The sequence below is a fragment of the Scyliorhinus canicula genome, chromosome 9 (assembly GCF_902713615.1).
Source record: "Scyliorhinus canicula chromosome 9, sScyCan1.1, whole genome shotgun sequence".
Lineage (NCBI taxonomy): Eukaryota > Metazoa > Chordata > Chondrichthyes > Carcharhiniformes > Scyliorhinidae > Scyliorhinus > Scyliorhinus canicula.
The window spans coordinates 92,109,442-92,131,271 of record NC_052154.1 but is presented as its reverse complement, the minus strand read 5'-3'; the positions used below and the strand labels follow the sequence as shown (position 1 = coordinate 92,131,271).

General features: G+C 41.4%; 1 protein-coding gene across 1 annotated transcript; it reads left to right on the top strand.

Annotated features, from left to right (window-relative positions):
* The first annotated feature begins 438 nt into the window (after positions 1 to 438).
* On the top strand, positions 439 to 16,557 carry LOC119970987 (tapasin-related protein-like). Its single transcript, XM_038806105.1, has 6 exons — positions 439 to 505; positions 6,158 to 6,315; positions 6,481 to 6,801; positions 7,805 to 8,134; positions 12,017 to 12,124; positions 15,785 to 16,557. Exons 2-5 carry the CDS (start codon positions 6,258 to 6,260, stop codon positions 12,115 to 12,117), a joined length of 810 nt encoding a protein of 269 aa, XP_038662033.1. The 5' UTR covers positions 439 to 505; positions 6,158 to 6,257; the 3' UTR covers positions 12,118 to 12,124; positions 15,785 to 16,557.
* The last annotated feature ends 5,273 nt before the right edge of the window (positions 16,558 to 21,830 follow it).

Below are 21,830 nucleotides of genomic sequence, written 5' to 3'. Positions count from 1 at the left end.
CATAACCATTTTAGTTTTGACCTCACGGGTCTTTCCATGGAGATCCCACAGGGATTCGTACGAGATCCTTTCCTTATCGACGTAAGTAGCAATAATCTATTCTTAGAAATAGTGAAAATAATTCAGAATGAGACACATTATACAAAAACGCCCGTGCTGTTGATAGTGATAGTGAAAGATAAACGTCCTAACTGTGTCAAGATGCAACGCTACACCAACTGGCGAGAAAAGGGACATCAGTGGACTGCGTGGTGGGTGTTAGCGTCTAGGTGCGTCACATGGCTTTCCTCCCTCCCCACTCAAAATACGGCGGAGTGAATTGGACCTATAGTGTGTCCGGCATCCCAGCAGTATTCAACCGCGACAGGTCTAATTGGGACTGAGGTCCCGCCCTCTACAACTATGATCTAATTGGCAGGCAACTCCATCAGTCCTGGCAGGAAGTGGTAGCTGCCTGGACTGCAATCGAAGGAAAGATCCCAAAGACCAGCACTCCACGGTTCAGGTAAGTCTCAGGGTTAAGGGCAGTGGTGATGCGCGGGGGTATGGGGGTGGGGTGGTGAGTGGTAGTGGTTCGCATGTGGATGGGGTTGTAGGTTGAGGGTGGTGTTCAGAGTGGAAGCGGCAGGAAGGAAGTTCGTGTTCAACCGAAGGGCCTTGCTCGGCGATTAGCAAAGGTCAATCCCCGTGAAACAATAGGCCTAGGCGCCGCACTATTTACGCATATAATTAGCAGGGTGGAAGGAGGACGTTCGGACCATTGTATCTGCACCGGCCCTTGGAAAGAGCACCTTACTTAAGCCCACGCCTCCACCCTAGCCCCGTAACGCCACCGAATATTTTGGACACTGAGGGGCAATTGAGCATTGGCCAATCTATGGGCCATGACTGAAAGAGGAAACGGGAGCACCCGGAGGAAACCCACTCAGACACGGGGAGAAAGTGCAGATTCGACGAAGACAGTCACCCCAGGCCGGAGTAGCACCCGGGCCCCTGGGGCTGTGAGATAGCAGTGCTAGCCAATGTGCCATCGTGCCGCCCATATCATCTGAGGTAAACAGTTTATGGTGTGGGCGTTGTGTTATAATGTTTGTGTTATACTATGTTTATTAACACGCCTATTTGACAGTTATATTGGCAATTATATGGGCGAGCTTGCTGCTGATTTCTGCTCCCGCCCATCTCCAGTATCGGGTTTGAGTTTGTGGTTAGACAGGATGGTGCTGGAACGTGCGCCCAAGACATCCCCTCCTCCCCAGCATCGCGTAAATCTAAAACGCACACATCGGGGAGATGTATAATTCAAACGGAGAGTTGTGAGACAATACATTTGGGGAGGACAAGCAAGTGATGGGGACACGCGATTATTATTTGCATGACCAAGGAGTGCACATGAATATTTGGGTGTTGAGAAGCATATCCACAAATCCTCTAATGAACAGAGCAAATAGTCCAGGAGACATCGGTAACACTTGTGTTTGATTTTCAAAAGAATTGGAGTTACTCTAAAGGTGATAAAACATTAGCGATTTGAACGTTAGAGCACTGGGTACCCTATTGGTCAGCATATGACGAAGAGTTTCTGCTTGCACTAGAAAGGCTGCAAAGGAAAATTGCGAGGTAAAATATAAATTAATGACAATTAAACATGTCTGATGCATGACCACTGGATTTGAATTAACAAGAGGAAGTTTAGAATGGAAGTTAGAAATAAAATGCACAAGGTACATTCAATCCAGAGTTAATACGGCAAAGATTTATTAAAACAGCCAAATGCTCAAGAATAAAGAACAAAGAAAGAATCAAGAATAATAATGTGGCGGTGTTCAGGAAGTTATACGTGGTCTTTCCAATTAATGGATCACAGTGAACACCTGTGTCAAAAACGGAATTCGTTTTCACCACGCAACAGTAGTAAGATCAAGATCGGGTTTTAATTTTACACTCCAGGTAATCAAGATCTCACTGAATTTATAAATTGTGAAGTTTTATAGATTTATCAAAACAATACATTATAATAACGAGGAATCATGTTGTTTGTCTTAACGTGTGCGAGAAAGTAGGGCACGGAAAGAGCCACTGAGGCACAGGAATTACACAACGAACAGCAATAATATCGACACATATAAATGTCCATACAATGCGCCATGTACTATAGATTGCATTAAAAGTGCGTAAACGTCTGGTCAAACTACTTCAATGAGCTGAGCAATTAGTTAGCTTTATTGATGCTTCTTAAATTTCAGCATTGTTACTCTCAATTAAACCATAATTACGTAAATTTACATTTCAACTTAAAACAGTTAATATTAACATGTTTAATCTTTGCAAAATATCCTTCAAATTAACAGTCTAGCTTTCAACTGTATCACTTGCCTTTATGTAAACCGTAAAAATATTTAAAAAGACGTGATTAAAATATCTGTCTGAACCAACGTTAGAAACCGGAAGTACCTTTCAGACTGCTTTGAAGAAAGTAAGGCATCTTCGAAATATTACACGATTGGTTCCAAGCTGGTTGCAACACAGGAAACGCAACTGGTACAACTCCTGCTGTGTTAATTGTCGTTATATTGGGCAAAGTTGCAATTGTGATGTTCTAAGTGCACAGCAAAAGGTCCCGACTTGAGCGTTTTGTCCATTATAAATTACATTTCTCTTCAGATAGCTCCGCTCTCATGTTCATTACATCCAAACAGTGTTCCCTAGACAGTACTCAGTGATATCAAACTATTTGGCAAACCTCGTGCAATAACTCAGAACTGTTCTTAGTTCTACTAGCAGTCTTTTTGACTTCCCCAGAGTAACAGTCTACCAAGATGCAATACCATCCTTCATTTTTGATACATCGTCTATAAAAATATCCTTCCTCCCTGCTCTGCAGGAACTTTATGAAGTTTATTTCGTTCCCTCCGCTTTCTAAGAGGCCCGTGTGTTGTGTGCATTAAATCATCTGTTCTGTAGCTATGGAGCCCGATTACACATCTGCATTGGATTCCATCGTGAGAGCAAGTATATGCTGTTTGAGGTTTGGGGACATGCTCGTCTTTTTTTCCTTAACTTTTTTCCTTAGGTTCCTGAACTCTTTTCTGTTGGAAGGAAACAACGCCATTATTTCAGATTGCTTGCCAGGTATTTCTATCACGTGTAATTTTCGCCCATCCGTGCTGGCCGTACCACGTATCCTGAGGTTCACCTTCAAAGAGCCCTAAAACTTTAATCCAGGTCTAGCTTGCAGGCGTTGTCTAAATTTACATTGTGCATCTATGACCGCCTGAGGGATTTTATCATGACGAATACATACTAAATATCCACTTGATCTGAACTGGGCTTCAATGACATACATATTTTCGGCATTGTGGCACAGTGGTTCGCAATGCTGTCTCAGAGTGCGAGGATTCGATTCCGGCCATGCGGATCTGTCGCCTGGAGTTTGTACGTTCTCCCGTGTGTGAGTCGGTTTCCTCCGGGTGCTCCGGTTTAGTCCCACAGTCCAAAGATGTGCAAATTAGCTGGATTGGCCATGCTAAATTACCCCTTAGTGTCCAAAGGTTAGGTGATGTTACGGGGAATTGGGCCCAGGTAGTGTACTCTTTTGAGGGACGGTGCAGAGTCGGTGGGCTGAATGGTCTCCTTTTGCGCAGTAGAGACGCTACAATTCTATATCTGCTCTTTGAACTACTTTAGTACTCGGAAATTCCAAGCTCGTGTCCTCGGGAGTGCATATACTGTCTAAAATGTCCAACTTCCCATGTGTCAGTCGTGGGTGCAGCATATTTGTCAGCCAGAAAAAGAATGCATATATTGCCATAGGGGTTTTTTTTGGAAACTATTAGTCCGAACTTCAAAGCTCTGACAGAGCTGTGTAAACATTTCACAATGGAATAATGTCCAGAGCCATTGCTGGTGGTGAATAGATTGATCACCTTTATGTGGAGTGATGCATGAGGTGCCATAGCACCTTTCGTAATAAGTATAGAAGTTGTTATCATGTTTTCTGTGCCATTTGATGGATATGTTGATGAAATACACACCCAATTCAGAAAACATAGTAATCTCTTTAACGAGATGACTGAAATCCTCAAAGAAGTTATCACGCAAGACAATATGGAATTGCTGCTTTGCAGAAGCCAGTGCCCTCCTGTGAGAATGGGTTCCTGTGAGAATGATCAATGTTTTTCAAAAGGGGTTTCCGATTATAGTTTCACTATCACCTTTAGAAAGACACAGATACTCCACCAATCCCCCCCCAAATTCTGATACCCAATTTCTTTAACTACAAATAATAGAACTTTGAAAACTGCAGATCACTTTATCTCCAGGAATTGCTGAATTTACAGCGATATGGAATGTACAATTGTGTAGCTCGGCATTTGCCATTTTACGCCAGAGATTGTAGAAGAAGAGTATCAAACCAAAAACTACACTTGGTATGCACAAGACTGAAAAGTCAACGTATCACAAGCAATGTTACGAGAGATTACCACATGCTTCTTTGAAGTGTTCAGTTTACAGAGCCTTATAAAGATTAAAGGGAGATAGGATGTTGGAGTGATTTAGAGTGATAAATCCAGGGCTACCGGCCTAGGCAGTTGATTTCAAGACAGTGAATGGTGGAGAAAATTCAATTGTGAATGCTGCAGAGCACATAAACACAAGAACACAATAGAAGCTGAACCAGGCCATTTCGTTTTCAGCCTACACTACCATTCAATACAGCCACAGCTGCCCTAATTCCACTTGATTCTGTTTTCTTCATAACAGTGAACTGCTTTGCTGATCAAAACTCAGTCTAACTGAGCCTAGCATCTCTAAAATAATCCAGCCTTCAGTGCACCGTTTCAGGGAATTTCCACGGTTGAGGAGAGTCTGAAAGCATGCATTTCTCAACATTTTCATTTTAAATGGGTGACTCCGCACTGTAAAATGGCGCCACTATGCTAGATTCCAACACGACCCCCACGACCTCACATTGGTAGCTTCCTTTCAAGACCGCATAGCATTTTATTTAATTCAACAATATCACCTCTCATTCGGTCAAGCTCCAGTGAGTTTCGGACCGACGACTCTAAGGTGTCTCACAAAATAAATGCCCATCTCATGAATTAAAATAGGGAACCTCATTTGAACTGTCCCTGATAGAAATATTATCCGTCCTTAAATGAGGAGGACACAAGGGTCCGTGCGATTTGATGAATGCCCGACCCATTTGTTACAATACTCCCCTACATTGAAAGTCCAGTCTTGAAAAAAAGAGCACGACTGCATGTTCCTTTCTAATTGCGGGCTGCGTCTGCCAACAGTTTAAACTTCAAATAGGAAGACAAATCGCTCTGTGACACAACCGTCTGAAGTTTCTCTCCTTTTAAATATCATTCTACTTTAATATAATTTGCACTAATGTGGTTAATCTCATGTTTTACCACATCAAACTTCACGTACCCGTGTTTTGACGGCTCTGTTATGATGACGATATCTCTTTGCAGACTTGTTTCATCTTTCCGATCAATTGGCTTCATACCTATCTCAGAAAATGCGACTGCAATATATTAGGTCACCTAATTCTGTCACTAATATAGATGGCACATATTTGAGACCACAGTAATGATCCGTGTGGCACCCAATAGTTAGAGTCTACCAATCGACAAATGAGCTATTAACCCCCATGATATATTTCCGATGTAGCAAATCATCTGTCCCACCTGACTGCTTCATTCTTCCAATTTCTTCCATCGAACAGGAGATACAGAAGTCTGAGAACACGCACTAACAGATTGAAAAACAGCTTCTTCCCCGCAGTTACCAGACTCCTAAACGACCCTCTATCTGATACCTATACGTATCTGATACCTTAACACATCTTCTCTCCTGCATGCGTCACCCAATGTCTATGTATTTGGATTGTGTATTTTCTGTTTGTCCTATGTACTTTCTTTTTCATGTGTGGAATAATCTGTCTGAACTATATGCAGATGAATACTTTCCACTGTACCTCGGTACACGTGACAATAAACAAATCAATCCAATCCAATTCAATGAGCAGCACAACAACCATGCTCTGCGGTTTATACGAATGATTCTTCAAATGTTCTGACCAGGTGTGATGCGAATGACTGATTGTTCCATAATCCGTTGATTTATCTCATTCTTTCGGCAGGCACCACGTGGAAGTGACTTTGAGTTAATTACTTATGCGACATTGAAGCAACCTGGGCTCAGTGCCACCTGATGGTGAATCGATATTTCCTCTGTTGAACATGTTTTTGGATGCTGTTTTGCTTCCATGTGTACATCTTCTCCTCATTACCTACACAGGTATATCTTTAACGTTCTTAGCCCCTCCCTACCCCCATCCCGCCCAACTACCCCGACCCTCTACCCTCATCCCCAACCCGCTCTAAATCTCTTTTTCCTTTTCTTCCACTTTTACTTTTGATGCCCGAGAATAATGTTCTTACTGTTTACATTTATTCCTCACAGATATTGCTGATGGTCAGAGGAAAGTATTCCAAGCCCCCCAAAATGCTCACGGGATGGAAGGTGATAACTTTACATTTCATTGCGCGTTTCATTTTCTTCAAGATATTTCGAAAGCGAATATTTATTGGTGGAAACTGGGCGACACTGACTTCCTGCAGCCGGGAACGGACAGTAGAAAAAAAATTGTTCGTTTGAGGAAAGGTGAAGCCTCTCTTCAGCTCCTGAAAGTCCAGGTCGCAGATTCTGGAGTCTATTACTGCGGAGTAAAACATCTGGATAACCTATTTACAAATGGAACTGGGTCCACGCTTGTCGTCTACGGTAATCGAAAATCGCACCTTACATTATTCTGTACATAATTGAGAACAGGTGATATCGAATATGTATTATAATTAATATGATTATTGAACTTTGATTGTTGCTTTCCGGTGGCTCTGGTAAGACATATTATTTGCATTGCAATGGAAAATAATACTTCACGGTTCACTGCGAGTTATGCAAAGTGATATGAAGGACACACGAGAGAGAGATACAGCAGACTGTTAATCACATGTCATGAACTTTCCACTTTGATAAAATTTAAATGAATCCCCATTTGTGTGTGACAACTATAATGCAATTCCATTGGTATTTAATTGATGAATTGACTGCAGTAGATCCTGACTTCGCAGCAAAATATGGAGCACGTTGTAACTAATTGGTATCACTTTTTTTGCTCTTCTGATTTATATTTAAATGAAAGTCAATAAAATATATCGATAACTGTTGTCCAATGGGGCTGCAAATTCGCTTTTATCACTTAATGATATTATTCAACATTAAGATTCAGCTGTTGCGAAGGAACTATAATTATTAACGAAGCCCTCATCTCGATTCTCTAATCACTGCACGGCACACTTAGTTCCAAACAATTTCAGAATATATCTCAAATCATACAATTGTCATGTACTATATACAGATATTCATCACATTTTCTACTGATTTCCTGACTGTTTCACCATTGTTCCTTAATCCTACATATATTTACTTGCAATATCACTTTCCGAGGCTGTTTTGATTTTGACTTAACTCTGCTAGCAAATGGGTTAGATCCCATATTATTCACCTTTTGATTCATTCAAACTCCTCAAAGTGATACACAGTGTTTGCGCACCTCATGCTCTTTCAAGATACCCTGTAGCGGGTGCAAAACATAATTGCTCTGTAAACGCCGCAAAATATGGCGGAGAGTTTATGGACAAGTGAAAATCGAATGATTAGCCAATGCCTTTTATTAGGAAGCTGGCATCAACATAAACACGTCTCTCTCTGCTTTATTTTGCAGTTCCTCCAATTCCGTTGAGCATCAAGTCCGAATTACCTGACATTAATGCATCCAAAACTCTAATTATTTTATGTAAAACGGCAGCGTTTTACCCGGATCGTATCAATGTGACTTGGTACAAGGATGGCTTTCGTATTGAGACTGGGATAAATACAGTTATAAAACTAAATTCCGAAGGACTTTATGAACTTTCCAGCTGCTTGGAAGTCACACCAACTCTTCGTTACGTAACCTGCCAAGTAGCTCATCGGACTCTTAAGATTCCAGTTAATGTCACCTTCAATGCCCTAAATTGGAAAGGTGTGCCAACTGGTGGAGCAAACAACAATTGTAAGTTCAGTTATTTACAGATCATCAACAGCAACAGAGACCACAGAGAAAATGCCGGAACATTTTGAAACATTTTCTCTTTAGTTTCAGATTCCACCATCCACAGTAATTTGCTTTTTAAACAGCAACAGAGACTACATTCTAGCAACATTGAAATTAATATCGTTATTTCGAAACCTTTTCATGGTTTTTGTCCAGGTCCTTAAAATTCAACGACCCGTGAACATCGTCCCCGCCCTGCCACACTGCAAATGTGCACAAGAAGTTTGGGGTTGCAGAATGCAATATAATCATTTATATGTGGTAGAAGTCCAGCTAAACCAAAACTGTGGATTCTATGTGTCCACCTTCTACCTTTCCATCTCTCTGAAGATCTTAAAAAAATATCTGCATCAAAATATATGTCACACCACATACCGCGTTATCATGAATCCATTGAAAGCAGAATTTTCACTTACACAATTCTATTTGTTTGGTCCACAGCTGTCGGCCTCAATCAATACTTCAGTAAATATTCACAAACAGTAGACGTAATTAAGGGTCATCTTTGCATTTTACTGTTAATACGTAATCACATAGACATTTTTTTCTTCGATCCACAAAAGATCTACCACAGGCATGCATTGTGGACTTAACTACTACCACTTTCTTGCTTATGTGAAACAAATCTTGTCTATGACATTCAGAATGCCCAAAAGTCCGAAGGCAAGTCCCGTTTATCGTTAATAGCATCTCAAATGTTAGCCAGGAAGGACCTAAAGGGAGAGTTAAGAAGAGCGAGGAGAGGACACGAAAAGTCGTTGGTGGATAGGATCAAGGAAAACCCTAAGGCTTTCTATAGGTATACCAGGAACAAAAGAATGACTAGAGTAAGATTAGGGCCAATCAAGGATAGTAGTGGAAAGTTGTGTGTGGAATCAGAGGAGATAGCGGAAGCGTTAAATGGATATTTTTCGTCGGTGTTTACACTGGAGAAAGACAACGTTGTCGAGGAGAATACTCAGGTTCAGTCGACCAGGCTAGATGGGATTGAGGTTCACAAGGCGGAGGTGTTAGCAATTTTGGAAAGTGTAAAAATAGATAAGTCCCCTGGGCCAGATGGGATTTATCCTAGGATACTCTAGGAAGCCAGGGAGGAGATTGCAGAGCCTTTGTCCTTGATCTTTATGTCGTCTTTGTCGACAGCAATAGTGCCGGAAGACTGGAGGATAGCAAATGTTGTCCCCTTGTTCAAGAAGGGAAGTAGAGACAACGCTGGTAATTATAGACCTGCGAGCCTTACTTCGGTTGTGGGTAAAATGTTGGAAAAGGTTATAAGAGATAGGGTTTATAATCATCTTGAAAAGAACAAGTTGATTTGCGATACTCAACACGGTTTTGTGAAGGGTAGGTCATGCCTCATAAACCTTATTGAGTTTTTTGAGAAGGTGACCAAACAGGTGGATGAGGGTAAAGTGGTTGATGTGGTGTATATGGATTTCAGTAAGGCGTTTGATAAGGTTCCCCACGGTAGGCTATTGCAGAAAATAAGGAAGTATGGGATTGAACGTGATTTAGCGGTTTGGATCAGTAATTGGCTAGCTGAAAGAAGACAGAGGATGGTCGTTGATGGCAAATGTTCATCCTGGAGTTCAGTTACTAGTGGTGTACCGCAAGGATCTGCTTTGGGGACACTGCTGTTTGTCATTTTTATAAATGACCTGGAAGAGTGTGTAGAAGGATGGGTTAGTAAATTTGCAGATGACACGAAGGTCGGTGGAGTTGTGGTGAAGGATGTTATAGGATACAGAGGGACATAGATAAGCTGCAGAGCTGGGCTGAGAGGTGGCAGATGGAGTTTAATGCGGAAAAGTGTGAGGTGGTTCACTTTGGAAGGAGTAACAGGAATGCAGAGTACTGGGCTAATGGCAAGATTCTTGGTAGTGTAGATGAACAGAGAGATCTCGGCATCCAGGTACATAAATCCCTGAAAATTGCCACCCAGTTTAATAGGGCTGTTAAGAAGGCATATGGTGTGCTAGCCTTTATCAGTAGGGGATTGAGTTTCGGAGCCACAAGGTCATGCTGCAGCTGTACATAACTCTGATGCGGCCGTTCCTGGAGTACTGCGTGCAATTCTGGTCATCACATTATAGGAAGGATGTGGAAGCTTTGGAAAGGGTTCAGAGGAGATTTACTAGGATGTTGCCTGGTATGGAGGGAAGGTCTTACGAGGAGAGGCTCAGGGACTTGAAGTTGTTTTCGTTAGAGAGGAGAAGGCTGAGAGGTGACTTAATAGAGACATAAGATAGTCTGAGGGTTAGATAGGGTGGACAGTGAGAGTCTCTTTCCTTGGATGGTGATGACCAACACGAGGGGACATAGCTTTAAATTGAGGGGTGGTAGATATAGGACAGATGTCAGAGGCAGTTTCTTTACTCAGAGAGTAGTAGGGGTGTGGAACGCCCTGCCTGCAACAGTAGTAGACTCGCCAACTTTAAGGGAATTTAAGTGGTCACTGGATAGACATATGGATGAAAATGGAATAGTGTAGGTCAGATAGGCTTCAGATGGTTTCACAGGTCGGCACAACATCGAGGGCCGAAGGGCCTGTACTGCGCTGTAATGTTCTATGTTCTATGTTCTAAATTTGTCTTGTTTATCCTGGTCAGTCAATTCATCTAAGAAACACAGAGTGCTGTTCCCCAGCCGCACTAAAATGGCTAGCATTCCAGTATTAAGGACATTAAGTAAAAACAGTCATAACCCCTAGTTCACATTTATAAAATTAGCTTAGTGGCACAAAAAATCATGCACTTGAATGAAGAGCCATGGATAATAATTGTCTTTCCCAGAAATCATTTTGGCATTTTATTTTCCATACAAAATTTCCGTCCTCAGTATCGTATTGGGAATCTTCCATTTCATCCCTGTGCTGAACTGAAATAGTAATGAAAAACTAATTAATTCCAGCAAGTATATTGAAACATCGATTCTACGTGCTTTCCTTTTCACTGCAAACTATTTAAATTTCTATGCAGTTGTATTTCTCAAAGTAAGCTGGAATATTTATATGGGAGTGGTGTGGGGTGGGGGGAGGATGTCAAGGAGGTGTGTGTGTGATATGGGGGTCAATAAAATATTCGAAGTCCAATGAGGCTTTTTCCAAGGGTGGAAGTGCCAATTACAAGGGGCGTAGGTTCAAAATTAGAGGGGGAAAGTTTAAGGTAGATGCGTGTGATACGTTTTTCACGCAGAGAGTGGTGGGTGCCTGGAATGCCAGAGGATGTGGTGTAAAATGCATATTAACAACATTTATGAGGCTACTGGATGAATACAGAATAGGGAAGAAATAGAGGGCAATGGACCGAGAAAAGGGCCAAAGGTTTTTCTTTAGTTAGGGCATCATGATCGGCACAGGCTTGGAGGGCCGAAGGGCCTGTTCCTGTTCTGTACTTTTCTTTGTTATTTGAAATTACCTTGCAATTAGGTAACTTGCAAATTGTTCTTTTGTTGCACATAAATGACCTTAAGACCATTGTTTATTTCTGGAACAACTGCATTTTATTTGGATCCACTGAACACGGGAAACCGTGGAGCATAAGTCAGTTTCTGTTAACAATTTAGTGATTTCGTGAGGACTGGTTCCAGCAATGCATCCTTGAATTTACATATATGGACGCAGTCCTCCCGCATTTCATATAATGGAAACATACTGCAGAACATAACTAATTTGCTTCATTTTTGATTCTGCATTGTCTGTTCTATGTTCTATGTTCTAAAACCCACATACGGCATGTCCGTCCTTATTGTACTTAGATATATTGTAATTATGTGTCCATTCATTTCAATCCTGTTCTTGTATCCTAAATTTATATGATTCCTGTAAATCCTACACTTTAGTTCACAGGTTCCAGGTTGCTCTGATCCCTCGTTTTGTATTAGGCTTCCTCGTGATTCTCATTTTGATAATTATGATTGTCGTCCATTTCAAACGGAGCTGATTTAAAGGTAAGCAATATATTATTGCAGACTAATTGTGTGTTTCACCCGAATTCGCTGGGCTATCGCTTGCATCCAACAACAAACAGATTGCGAGGTGCTCTCGGAAAATATCGAAAACAATTCACAAAATTAGAAATAGAATTGACCGTTAGTGAATCCAAACATGGCCCATATTGTAAAAGAAGACATTAAATTAATCAAAGTAAATCCTGAGTGTTTATTCTCTCGTTTGTCACAGCACCTTATAATTTGAGATATTTCCGCCTAACATTCGGTAAAAAAATATAATTTTTATTGTCACAAGTAGGCTGCAACACTGCATTGAAGTTACTGTGAAAAGCCCATAGTCGCCACACTCCGGTACCTGTTCGGGTGCACAGAGGGAGAATTCAGACTGTCCAAATTACCTAACAGCACATCTTTCAGAACTTGTGGGATGAAACCAGACCACCCGGTGGAACCACACACAGTCACGGACTCTGCAGTGACAGTGACCCAAGTCAGGAATCAAACCTGGCACCCTGGCGCTGTGAAGCAACAGTGCTAACCACTTTTTATATTGCAGTTTGAAAATTAAACATACATTTGCTTTGTAAAACAATTTTAAACAGAAGCCCATTTAAAGTGTTATTGCGTACAATAATCCTCAAAGATTGTTTGTTTGTGGCTACTTATTAAAGGAGAAGCTTCCAATCCAAATTTCACTGAAGAATCAGATAATTTCCTATTATCATCCAGACGAAATTCATATTAGTTGTGAAATCTAAGGGACAATTTAGCACCTCCAATCCACCCACAATGCACATCTTTGGGTTGTGGCGGTGAGACACAAGGAGACAGTGAAAATGTGCAAACTCAACACGGACAGTGATCCGAGTCGGGGATCCAACCCTGGTCTTCGGCGCAAGAGTGCTATCCGCTGCATCACCGTGCTGCCCATTAATTGTGAAATACTTATCACAGCATGATAGTAAAATAGATCCATACATACCTAGTTATGGGAAGAATGTGGAACTATATGAGGACAGGTGAAAATTGCTGTAATATTCCAAAATGTTTGGAAAACAATTTAACATCGTCCAGCTGTACAATTTGCAAACTTTTAATTAGGTTCATAACTTCTTAAAAACAAAGCCGAACTACAGTATACTCAGGAAAGGCAAATGGTGTGCATGCTTTTCTAACTAATTGAATCAGGAAGATGCAAGGCATTATTTGATCATCCAGCATTTGTACAGCTTCTGTTTAGATTCATCGAAACATGGAAAATGAAAGCAGGAGGAGACGATTCGGCCCTTCGAGCCTGCTCTACCATTCATTATGATCATGGCTGATCATCAAATTCAATACCCTGATTCGGCTTTACCCCCATAACTCTTGATCCCTTTAGGCCCAAGAGATATATCAAAGAACAAAGATGTGCGGGTTAGGTGGATTGGCCATGCTAAATTGCCCGTAGTGTAAGGTTAATGGGGGGATTGTTGGGTTACGGGTATACCGGTTACGTGGGTTAAGTAGGGTGATCATTGCTCGGCACAACATCGAGGGCCGAAGGGCCTGTTCTGTGCTGTACTGTTCTATGTTCTATGTTCTAAATTAATTGCGAGAGGATTTGAGTATTGGAATAGATATGTTTGCTGCAATTGTATAGGGCATTGGTGAGGCCACATCCGGAGTATTGTGTGCAATATTTATGCAGTCATCTGAGGAATGATGTTCTTGTTATGGAGGGAGTACCGCAAAGGTTTACCCGGCTGATTCCTCAGATGGCGGGACTGTCATATGAGGGGTGACTGTGTGCATTCGGAATATATGCATTGGAGCTGGGAAGAGTGAGAGGTGAAGTCCAGTATTGGGGTCATAGTTTGAGGATAAGGGGTAAATATTTTAGGACTGAGATGAGGAGAAATTTATTCACCCAGAAAGTGGTGAAATTGGCTACCACAGAACGTAGTTGAGGCCAAAACGTTGTGTAATTTCAAGACAGAATTGGATATAGCTCTTGAGGCTAATGCGATCAAGGGATGGGGGGGGGGGGGGGCGGTGTCAGGGTCTTGACCGTGATGATCAGCCACGATCATAATGAATGGTAGAACAGGCTTGAAGAGCCGAGAGGCTTGCTCCTGCCTTTATTTTCTATGTTTCTATGCTTATATATTTCCATGAAGGCGAACATACTATTTGCTGTACCTGCACGCTGAATTCCAGTGGCCAATGCAGGAGGACACCAAGTATCCAGGTACTCTGAGTATCCACCTCTCTCAATTTACACCCACTCAAACCATAATCTGCCACTCTGTACCTGCTACCGAAGTGGATAACCTCACATTTGTCGACATCATACTGCTTCTGCTATGCATATGCCCACTTACCCAGCGTATCCAAATCCCACTGAGGCATCTATGCATCCTACTCACAGCTCACCCCCCCCCCCCCCCACCCCCATTAAACTTTGTATTAACTGAAAATTCGGAGAAAATACATTTAGTTCGTCCACATCATTAATATATTATGTGAACAGTTGGGGTCCTGGCACAGACCCTTGCAGTACACCATTAGTCATTGCCTGCCAATCAGGAAAAGCCTAATTTGTTTCAACTGTTTTCTTTCTGTCCCCTACCCAGTTTTCTATCCATCGGAAGACACTATCCGTAATCCCAAGCATTAAAATATTAATCCACAATGTGATAGCTTGTTGAAAGAATTCTGAAAGTCTAAATAAACCATATCCATCGGTTCTCCCTGGTCAACCCTACTAGTTGCATCTTCAAAACATTCCAGTAGATTTTTCAAGCATGATTTTTCTTTCGCAAATTAATGCTGACTTCGCACATATACACCATTGCATTCCAAATGCTGTGCTCGGAAATCCTTGAGAATGGACTCCAGCGACTTGCCTAGTACCAACGTTCGGCTCACTAGTCTAGAACTCCCTGTTTTCTCTCTATCTCCCTTCTTGCATATCGATGTTTACTTTAGCTACCCTGAAACCTGTCAGAATGTTCCAGAGTCCAATGAATTTTGGAAAATGACGACCAATGGCTCTAATATTTCTAAGGCCACTTCCTTTCGCATTCGGGGTTGAGGATTATCAGGTCCTAGAGATTTTCCCGCCTTTAATCTCATTAATTTCCTCAAAACTATTTATTTGCCAATACTTATTTCCTACAGCGCCTTACTGATACTTGTGTTTTTCAGAACTTCCAGCATATTATTAATCTCTTCCTTTGTGAAGATAATATTTGTTGCTCAGCCATTTATTTGTTTCCCTGTTATGAATTCCCCTGTTTCTGAATATTTCATCGTCATAATATATGTATCAGTTATAGATAGGGACTATAGGTATTTAAAGTTAATTCCTTTCGTGCAAATTATCTGCAATACTTATAGATACTATTTAACTTATATTTCATGAGGCAATCGGTTCTTTTTTTACAGATTGCATATTGTGTACTTGAAAAATTAAATCTTTTACTTCTGCAACATGCATTGATAACTAAAGCGAGCTTGAGATGTAATATGACAATGTAAATGTGACTGATAATGTTAAAGTTATTCACGGAAATGCAGTCAGTTTCAGAAAAGGGAAATACATGAAGCAGTGGTTAAAAACAAAATAATTCACGCTATTTAATATACTAAACATTGTTTATTTCTTTATTTTAGTTGATTTATTACTTGGTGAGGACAAGTGAGTCTTTTGATTAACTTGTGAAGCTGGACATGTAATTTCTTTCTCATGAACAAATGTCAAGACTGAAACATTTGCACTGCCTACTGGGAAACGTACATGCAATCTGCAAGAAGATTCCACGTAACAATAACGTTGTTTATCTCGCTTGATAAAGTGGGTTGAGTCATTATATTGTTTTTTCACCAAAGCTCCATTTGATATGTTCATTGGGGATCGACCTGTACCATCCTGTTCACGGGTCTGGCAACCAAGAAAAGGTCATTGAGCGAAACTGGCATTCCTGTCAATCTTTGATGTTGCACAAAGTCATTTAATGTTGGAGCTATTTGTTTCCTTTTTGATATTTATATCTATTTGCTGCGTGTGACTAAAATGTAAATTAACTGATTATAGTTTTAGACTTTAAGGTTATGTGACATGGGGAAGAAGCAAGGTTCATCAAATCTGATGCTCCATTCAACGAGATCATGACTGATCTGATATTCCTAAACTCCACTTTGCCGCCTTATCCCCACAACCTTTGATTCCCTTACTGATTAGAAACCTGTCTGCCTCAGCCTTGCCCATACTGAACTGTAATGTGATTCCGTGTGATATCTGCAATGTTATTACTCTGTGAACTCATTCAGAAAAATACAATGTCATTGAACAGAATAATTTTCACTCTTAACTTTGTTTGCTCATCACCTTGATTATATTCTTGGAGAGTGGGTTTTACATAAATAAATTGAGTTAAATCAAACTACAAACGATTAAAAGTGCCTGGCATGATCTCACAATGTGGATCAGAGTAACACAAGGTTACAGCCTTGGAAACTGTCTTCCTTCAAAAATGCCCGTCCTCCAAGATTTAGCAATAACTTTTGTTTTTAATTCAATTATTTTAATCGTGTATCTTAAACTAACATTGGTTTACATTGTCCAGTGTTTTCCCTTTACAAACACGTGCTTAGATTGTACGTTGATCGTGGCGTTACTGGGAGATTTGATTATGGCAGCCTGACATTGCTTTCTCTAAGATACACAAGGTATATTTATGTTAGGTAACTGATTTATCTGATTCACTCAACCGATAGGCCTTAACTTGCTGATGTTTCTAATTTGTTCATGGGAATTGGCGGTCGCTGGATGGACCTCAATTATTGCCAATCTCTAACTTTAAAACAGTCAACTTTTTGAAAGTTCCCACGCAAGTGGATAGAGCTGTGAAGAAGTCCTATGGTGTGCTAGCGTTCGTTAGCAGAGGGATTGAATTTAATAGCCGTGAGGTGATGATGAAGCTGTACAAAACCTTGGTAAGGCCACATTTGGAGTACTGTGTGCAGTTCTGCTTGCCTCATTTTAGGAAGGATTTGGATGCTTTGGAAAAGGTGCAAAGGAGATTTATCAGGATGTTGCCTGGAATGGAAAGTAGGTCTTACGAGGAAAGGTTGAGGGTACTAGGCCTTTTCTCATTAGAACGAAGAAGGATGAAGGGCGACTTGATAGAGGTTTATAAGATGATCAGGGGAATAGATAGAGTGGACAGTCAGAGACTTTTCCCCCACGTGAAACAAACCATTACAAGAGGACATAGATTTCAGGTGAATGGTGGAAGATACAGGGGGGAGATCAGAGGTAGGTTATTTACCCAGAGAATAGTGGGAATGCACTGCCTGTGGAACTAGTTGAGTCGGAAACATTAGGGACCTTCAAGCGGCTATTCGATAGGAACATGGATTACGGTAGAATGATGGGGTGTAGATTAATTTGTTCTTAATCTGGGACAAAAAATAGGCACAACATCGTGGGCTGAAGGGCCTGTTCTGTGCTGTATTTTTCTCTGTTCTATGTTCGAACCACATTATTCTGGATCTGGAGTCACCTGTAGACTGACCAGGTAAAGATGGCAGATTTCTTTCACTCAGGGCTTTAGAGAAACAGATGGGTTTCTACAACAATTGACAATGGTTTCATGGCCAGATTCCAGATTTTTGTTCACTTCAAGTTTCACGAACTGCTATAGCGGAATTTGAACTCAAGTCCCCAGCCCATTACCCTGGGTCTCTGGATTGCAAGCCCAGTGATGATGCTACTCTGTCAATATCTCACCCGTGCAGAAAAAGGACAGTATTGCCATAAGATGTCTGTTTGAAATTATGTCTTCGGAAGCAGAATAGCTTGAGCGTTTAAGTAATACAACTTGGCAGTAGTGCAGTAACACATGCATGTCATGAGGAGAGAAAATTAACTAATCTACAGCGTCCTGTTCAGGAAGCTGATAATATGTTGAGCCAGAAGATTAAGTTCCTAAATACTGGGCTTATGTGGAGGGATGCATTATTGATAGTTATGGGAATGAGCAGGTAGAGCAATTTTTGAGAACAGTTGGCAACAGCAATAATAATACAACATTGGGAACAGATAAAAAATTTTAATAACTGAAGTTCGGGAGGTTGATCTCCCAACTGCGAATGATATGTATTACCAAGGTCAATTACTCGCAGAGGCACATTTGCCCTATGTAGCATCAGCTCCACTTTGAAAGGGCCACAAGAGTTAAACCCACGTTCCAGATTTCTCCCCTTAGTCCAGAGAATTCGTGCCATTTATGTATATATTGGTTCGCCTTCTCTATGTAAATGTCTCTCATAGAATTTGTTTGGAGCACCCTTTTAGGTAATGTGTTCCGCATCCTCGTAAAGTTTTGCATGACTATCCATTTTGAGGAAGAACTTGGAAAGAGGAACACTCTAAATGTTCCCACATTAGAGGGAAAAGGGAATGCCCTTTTACTATGTAGATTAATCTGAGGAAGGATGACAGCAGGTTCGGGTTGAGCAAAAACACCAGCAAGTATCTGAGTGCACATAGCATTCCAAAAAATCAGATTAATTTATAGGGCAAGTAAAAGTTAATCTGTATAGGGCAGTACCGTGGTGCAGTGAGTTAGCTCTGATGCCTCACTGCGCCGAGGTCCCAGGGTCGACCCCGGCTCTGGGTCACTGTCGGTATGGAGTTTTCAATTCTCTCCGTCTTTGCATGTGTTTCGCCCCCACAACCCAAAGATGTGCAAGGTCGGTGGATTGAACACGCTAAATTGCACCTTAATTTGAAAAAATAAATTAATCCGTATGATCTGAAAACATTTACAGAGTCATCGCTACAGGACGACAGAGATTTGGACTTGAGTCCAAGAAGAAAGCCTATCATACGTGGTGAAGAAACAGTTAAAGACAGTGTTCAATTTAAAGAAAAAGCGTATATACTCAAAAAGGCTACTGGCAGATCAGAATATTGTCTGGAATATAGAGATTATCAAAGAATGGCGAAAATATTGATAGCAAGGGGAAATATGGACGACGAGAACAAACTGGCCAGTAATACAAGGACTAAAATGAAAAAATGAAATTCACTTATTGTCACGAGTGGGCTTCAATGAAGTTACTGTGAAAAGCCCCTAGTCACCACATTCCGGCGCCTGTTCGGTGAGGCTGGTACAGGAATTTAACCGTGCTGCTGGCCTGCCTTGGTCTGCTTTCAAAGCCAGCGATTTAGCCCAGTGTGCTAAATCAGCCCCAAAGAAAGAGTTTCGATAGATATTTTTAAAAGCAAATAGTTAACGTAGTGAGCATTGATCCTATGGAAATTGAATCGATGGAATACGACTCTGGCAGAAAAAAATAACAGGAGTTGGCATCTGTCACACTATAGAGGACCCAAACAGCATCACAGAAATAGCTGTAAATCAGAAATTTGGTGGGAAGGATGAACACGGTAGCACAGTGGTTAGCACTGTTGCTTCACAGCACCAGGGTTCGAATCCAGGCTTCGGTCACTGTGCGGAGTCTGTATCTTCTCCTCGTGTGTGGGTGGGTTTCCTCTGGATGCTCCGGTTTCCTCACGCAGTCCTGAAATGCTTGTTCGGTGAATTGGATATTCTGAATTCTCCCTCAGTGTCCTGAACAGGCTCTGGAGTGTGGCGACTCAGGGCTTTTCACAGTAACTTCATTGCAGTGTTAAAGGCAGCCTACTTGTAACAATAATAAAGCTTATACCTCAAGACAATTAAAATCGCCACGCAAGTGGTACTGAGCAGACTGGTGGGTATGTGGACTGACAAATCCTTTGGTGCGAGTGGACTTCGCCCTAATGTTCTGAATACAGTGCCTAATTTGGTAGCTGGTGCATTGGTTTAATTTTTCAAATGTCCCTAGTTTCAGGAAAGTTTCCATTAGATTTGGAGATAGAAAATGCAATACTATTATTCAAGAAGGGAGTGTGACAGAAAACAGGAAACTATAGGCAGTTAGCCCAACATCTCTCATCGAGAAAATGTTCAAAGCCATTTGGGGCGGCACGGCAACACACTGGTTTGCACTGCTGCCTCATAGCGCCTGGAATTGGTTCAAGTCCAGCATCTAACTGTGTGTAGTTTTTACATCCGCCCTGTGTTTGTGCGGGTTTCATCTGAGTGCTCAGTTTTCCTCCCACAGTTCAAAGATATGCAGATTTGGTAGATTGGCCATGCTAAATTGCCCTTTAATGTCCACGGATATTAGACCTTGAGACCATAAGACATAGGAGCACAATTAGGCCACTCGGCCTATCAAGTCTGCTCCGCCATTGAACCATGGCTGACATTTTCTCATCCCCATTCCCCTGCCTTCTCCCCATAGCCCTTGATCCCCTGATGAATCAAGAACCTATCTATCTCTGCCTTAAGGACCCTCAGAGATTTGCCCTGCACAGGGGATTGGACGGGGAAGCAGAAATGGGCTAGAGTGCTCATATAGAAGGGTCGGTGCAGACCTGATGGACCGAGTGACCTCCTTCTGCAATATGGCGATTCTATGATTCTATTCTACTACTGAAGATTTTACAGCGGTGCACTATTGAATATTCGAGGCAATCAGGCAAAGTGAATATGGTTTTGTTAAGGAAAAATATGTTTATCCAATTGATTGTGGTTCTCTGGAGGAGGAACAGGAGAACCGATGGAAATACTGAACTTATAATTCGAGAAGGCATTTAATAAGGTGCCGTATAAAACTTTATTGCGTACGGTAAAAGCTGTTGCAGTGGGGTTCACATTGTCATGGAACGAGTAACAGGAAACAGCGAGTTAGCATTAGTGTGTCTGCTTATGGTTGGCAGGATGTGCCGAGTGGTGTGTCACACCACTGCTGGGGTCTCAACTTTTTATAATATATATAAATGACCTGGAGTATAATGTTGTCAAATGTGATATCATCAATTTTGGCTGAAGAGACAAGTGAGACTAATTTCCAGTACATCAGTTCGAGATCTTGGATAGGGCAGCGCGCAGATGCAACATGCACCATATGCCACACAAAGAAAGCTCAGCTGGGTCTCCGCGACGAGAGACTCGAACCAGAATTAAACGAGGATAAGTGTGCTCGGAAGGAGCAGGATGTCGTCACCTGGCTAAAAATTGATAAAGGTGAATTGATAAGGCTATAATGATCAAGTCGGGAGAAAATTTTTCCGTCCAAATCTATGAGTTGTTCCTAGCGAGACGAGTGGGAGTAGTACCGGTGATAAGGTCGCAGCACATGTATCTACGCCTGTTCGCAAGAAAAGAATATTCTTCAGGGCTCGAAGAAATCGATCACAGGAAAGCTATTAGTCAAATGCACGTTCTGCCCCCACTATTTAGATCAACGGCAGCACAACTGCCCCAATTAGAGCATAATGAGTTTGTGGAACAGACTAATCACGGTGTTAATGAAATATGTTATCAAATTGAACTGGACGTTCTGCAATTTCGTAGGTGAGAGTTCCTTTGAAGAGTGCGTAAAATAAGGGGACATTGCCTTTGAGGTTAGCCAGGATTAACACGTTAAAATCTGCTTTTACAAAGTTGTGTCCTACGGAAAAAAAGGTTAGTGCACACAGTTCAGATATGTAGGTCACGAGATGTGTCACAAGTATCAATGCTGCCTCCTGACCACTCGTAATTATAAAGTCACGGATTTGCCTAGAATTGTTTGTAATTTACTCCAAAATTAGAATTCA

Coding starts and splice junctions, on each gene's coding strand:
- LOC119970987 (XM_038806105.1), top strand. CDS start 6,258: ATGTTTTTGGATGCTGTTTTGCTTCCATGTGTACATCTTCTCCTCATT. Junction 6,802..7,804: donor GTCCACGCTTGTCGTCTACG/GTAATCGAAAAT, acceptor TTTATTTTGCAG/TTCCTCCAATTCCGTTGAGC. Junction 8,135..12,016: donor TGGTGGAGCAAACAACAATT/GTAAGTTCAGTT, acceptor CCTACACTTTAG/TTCACAGGTTCCAGGTTGCT.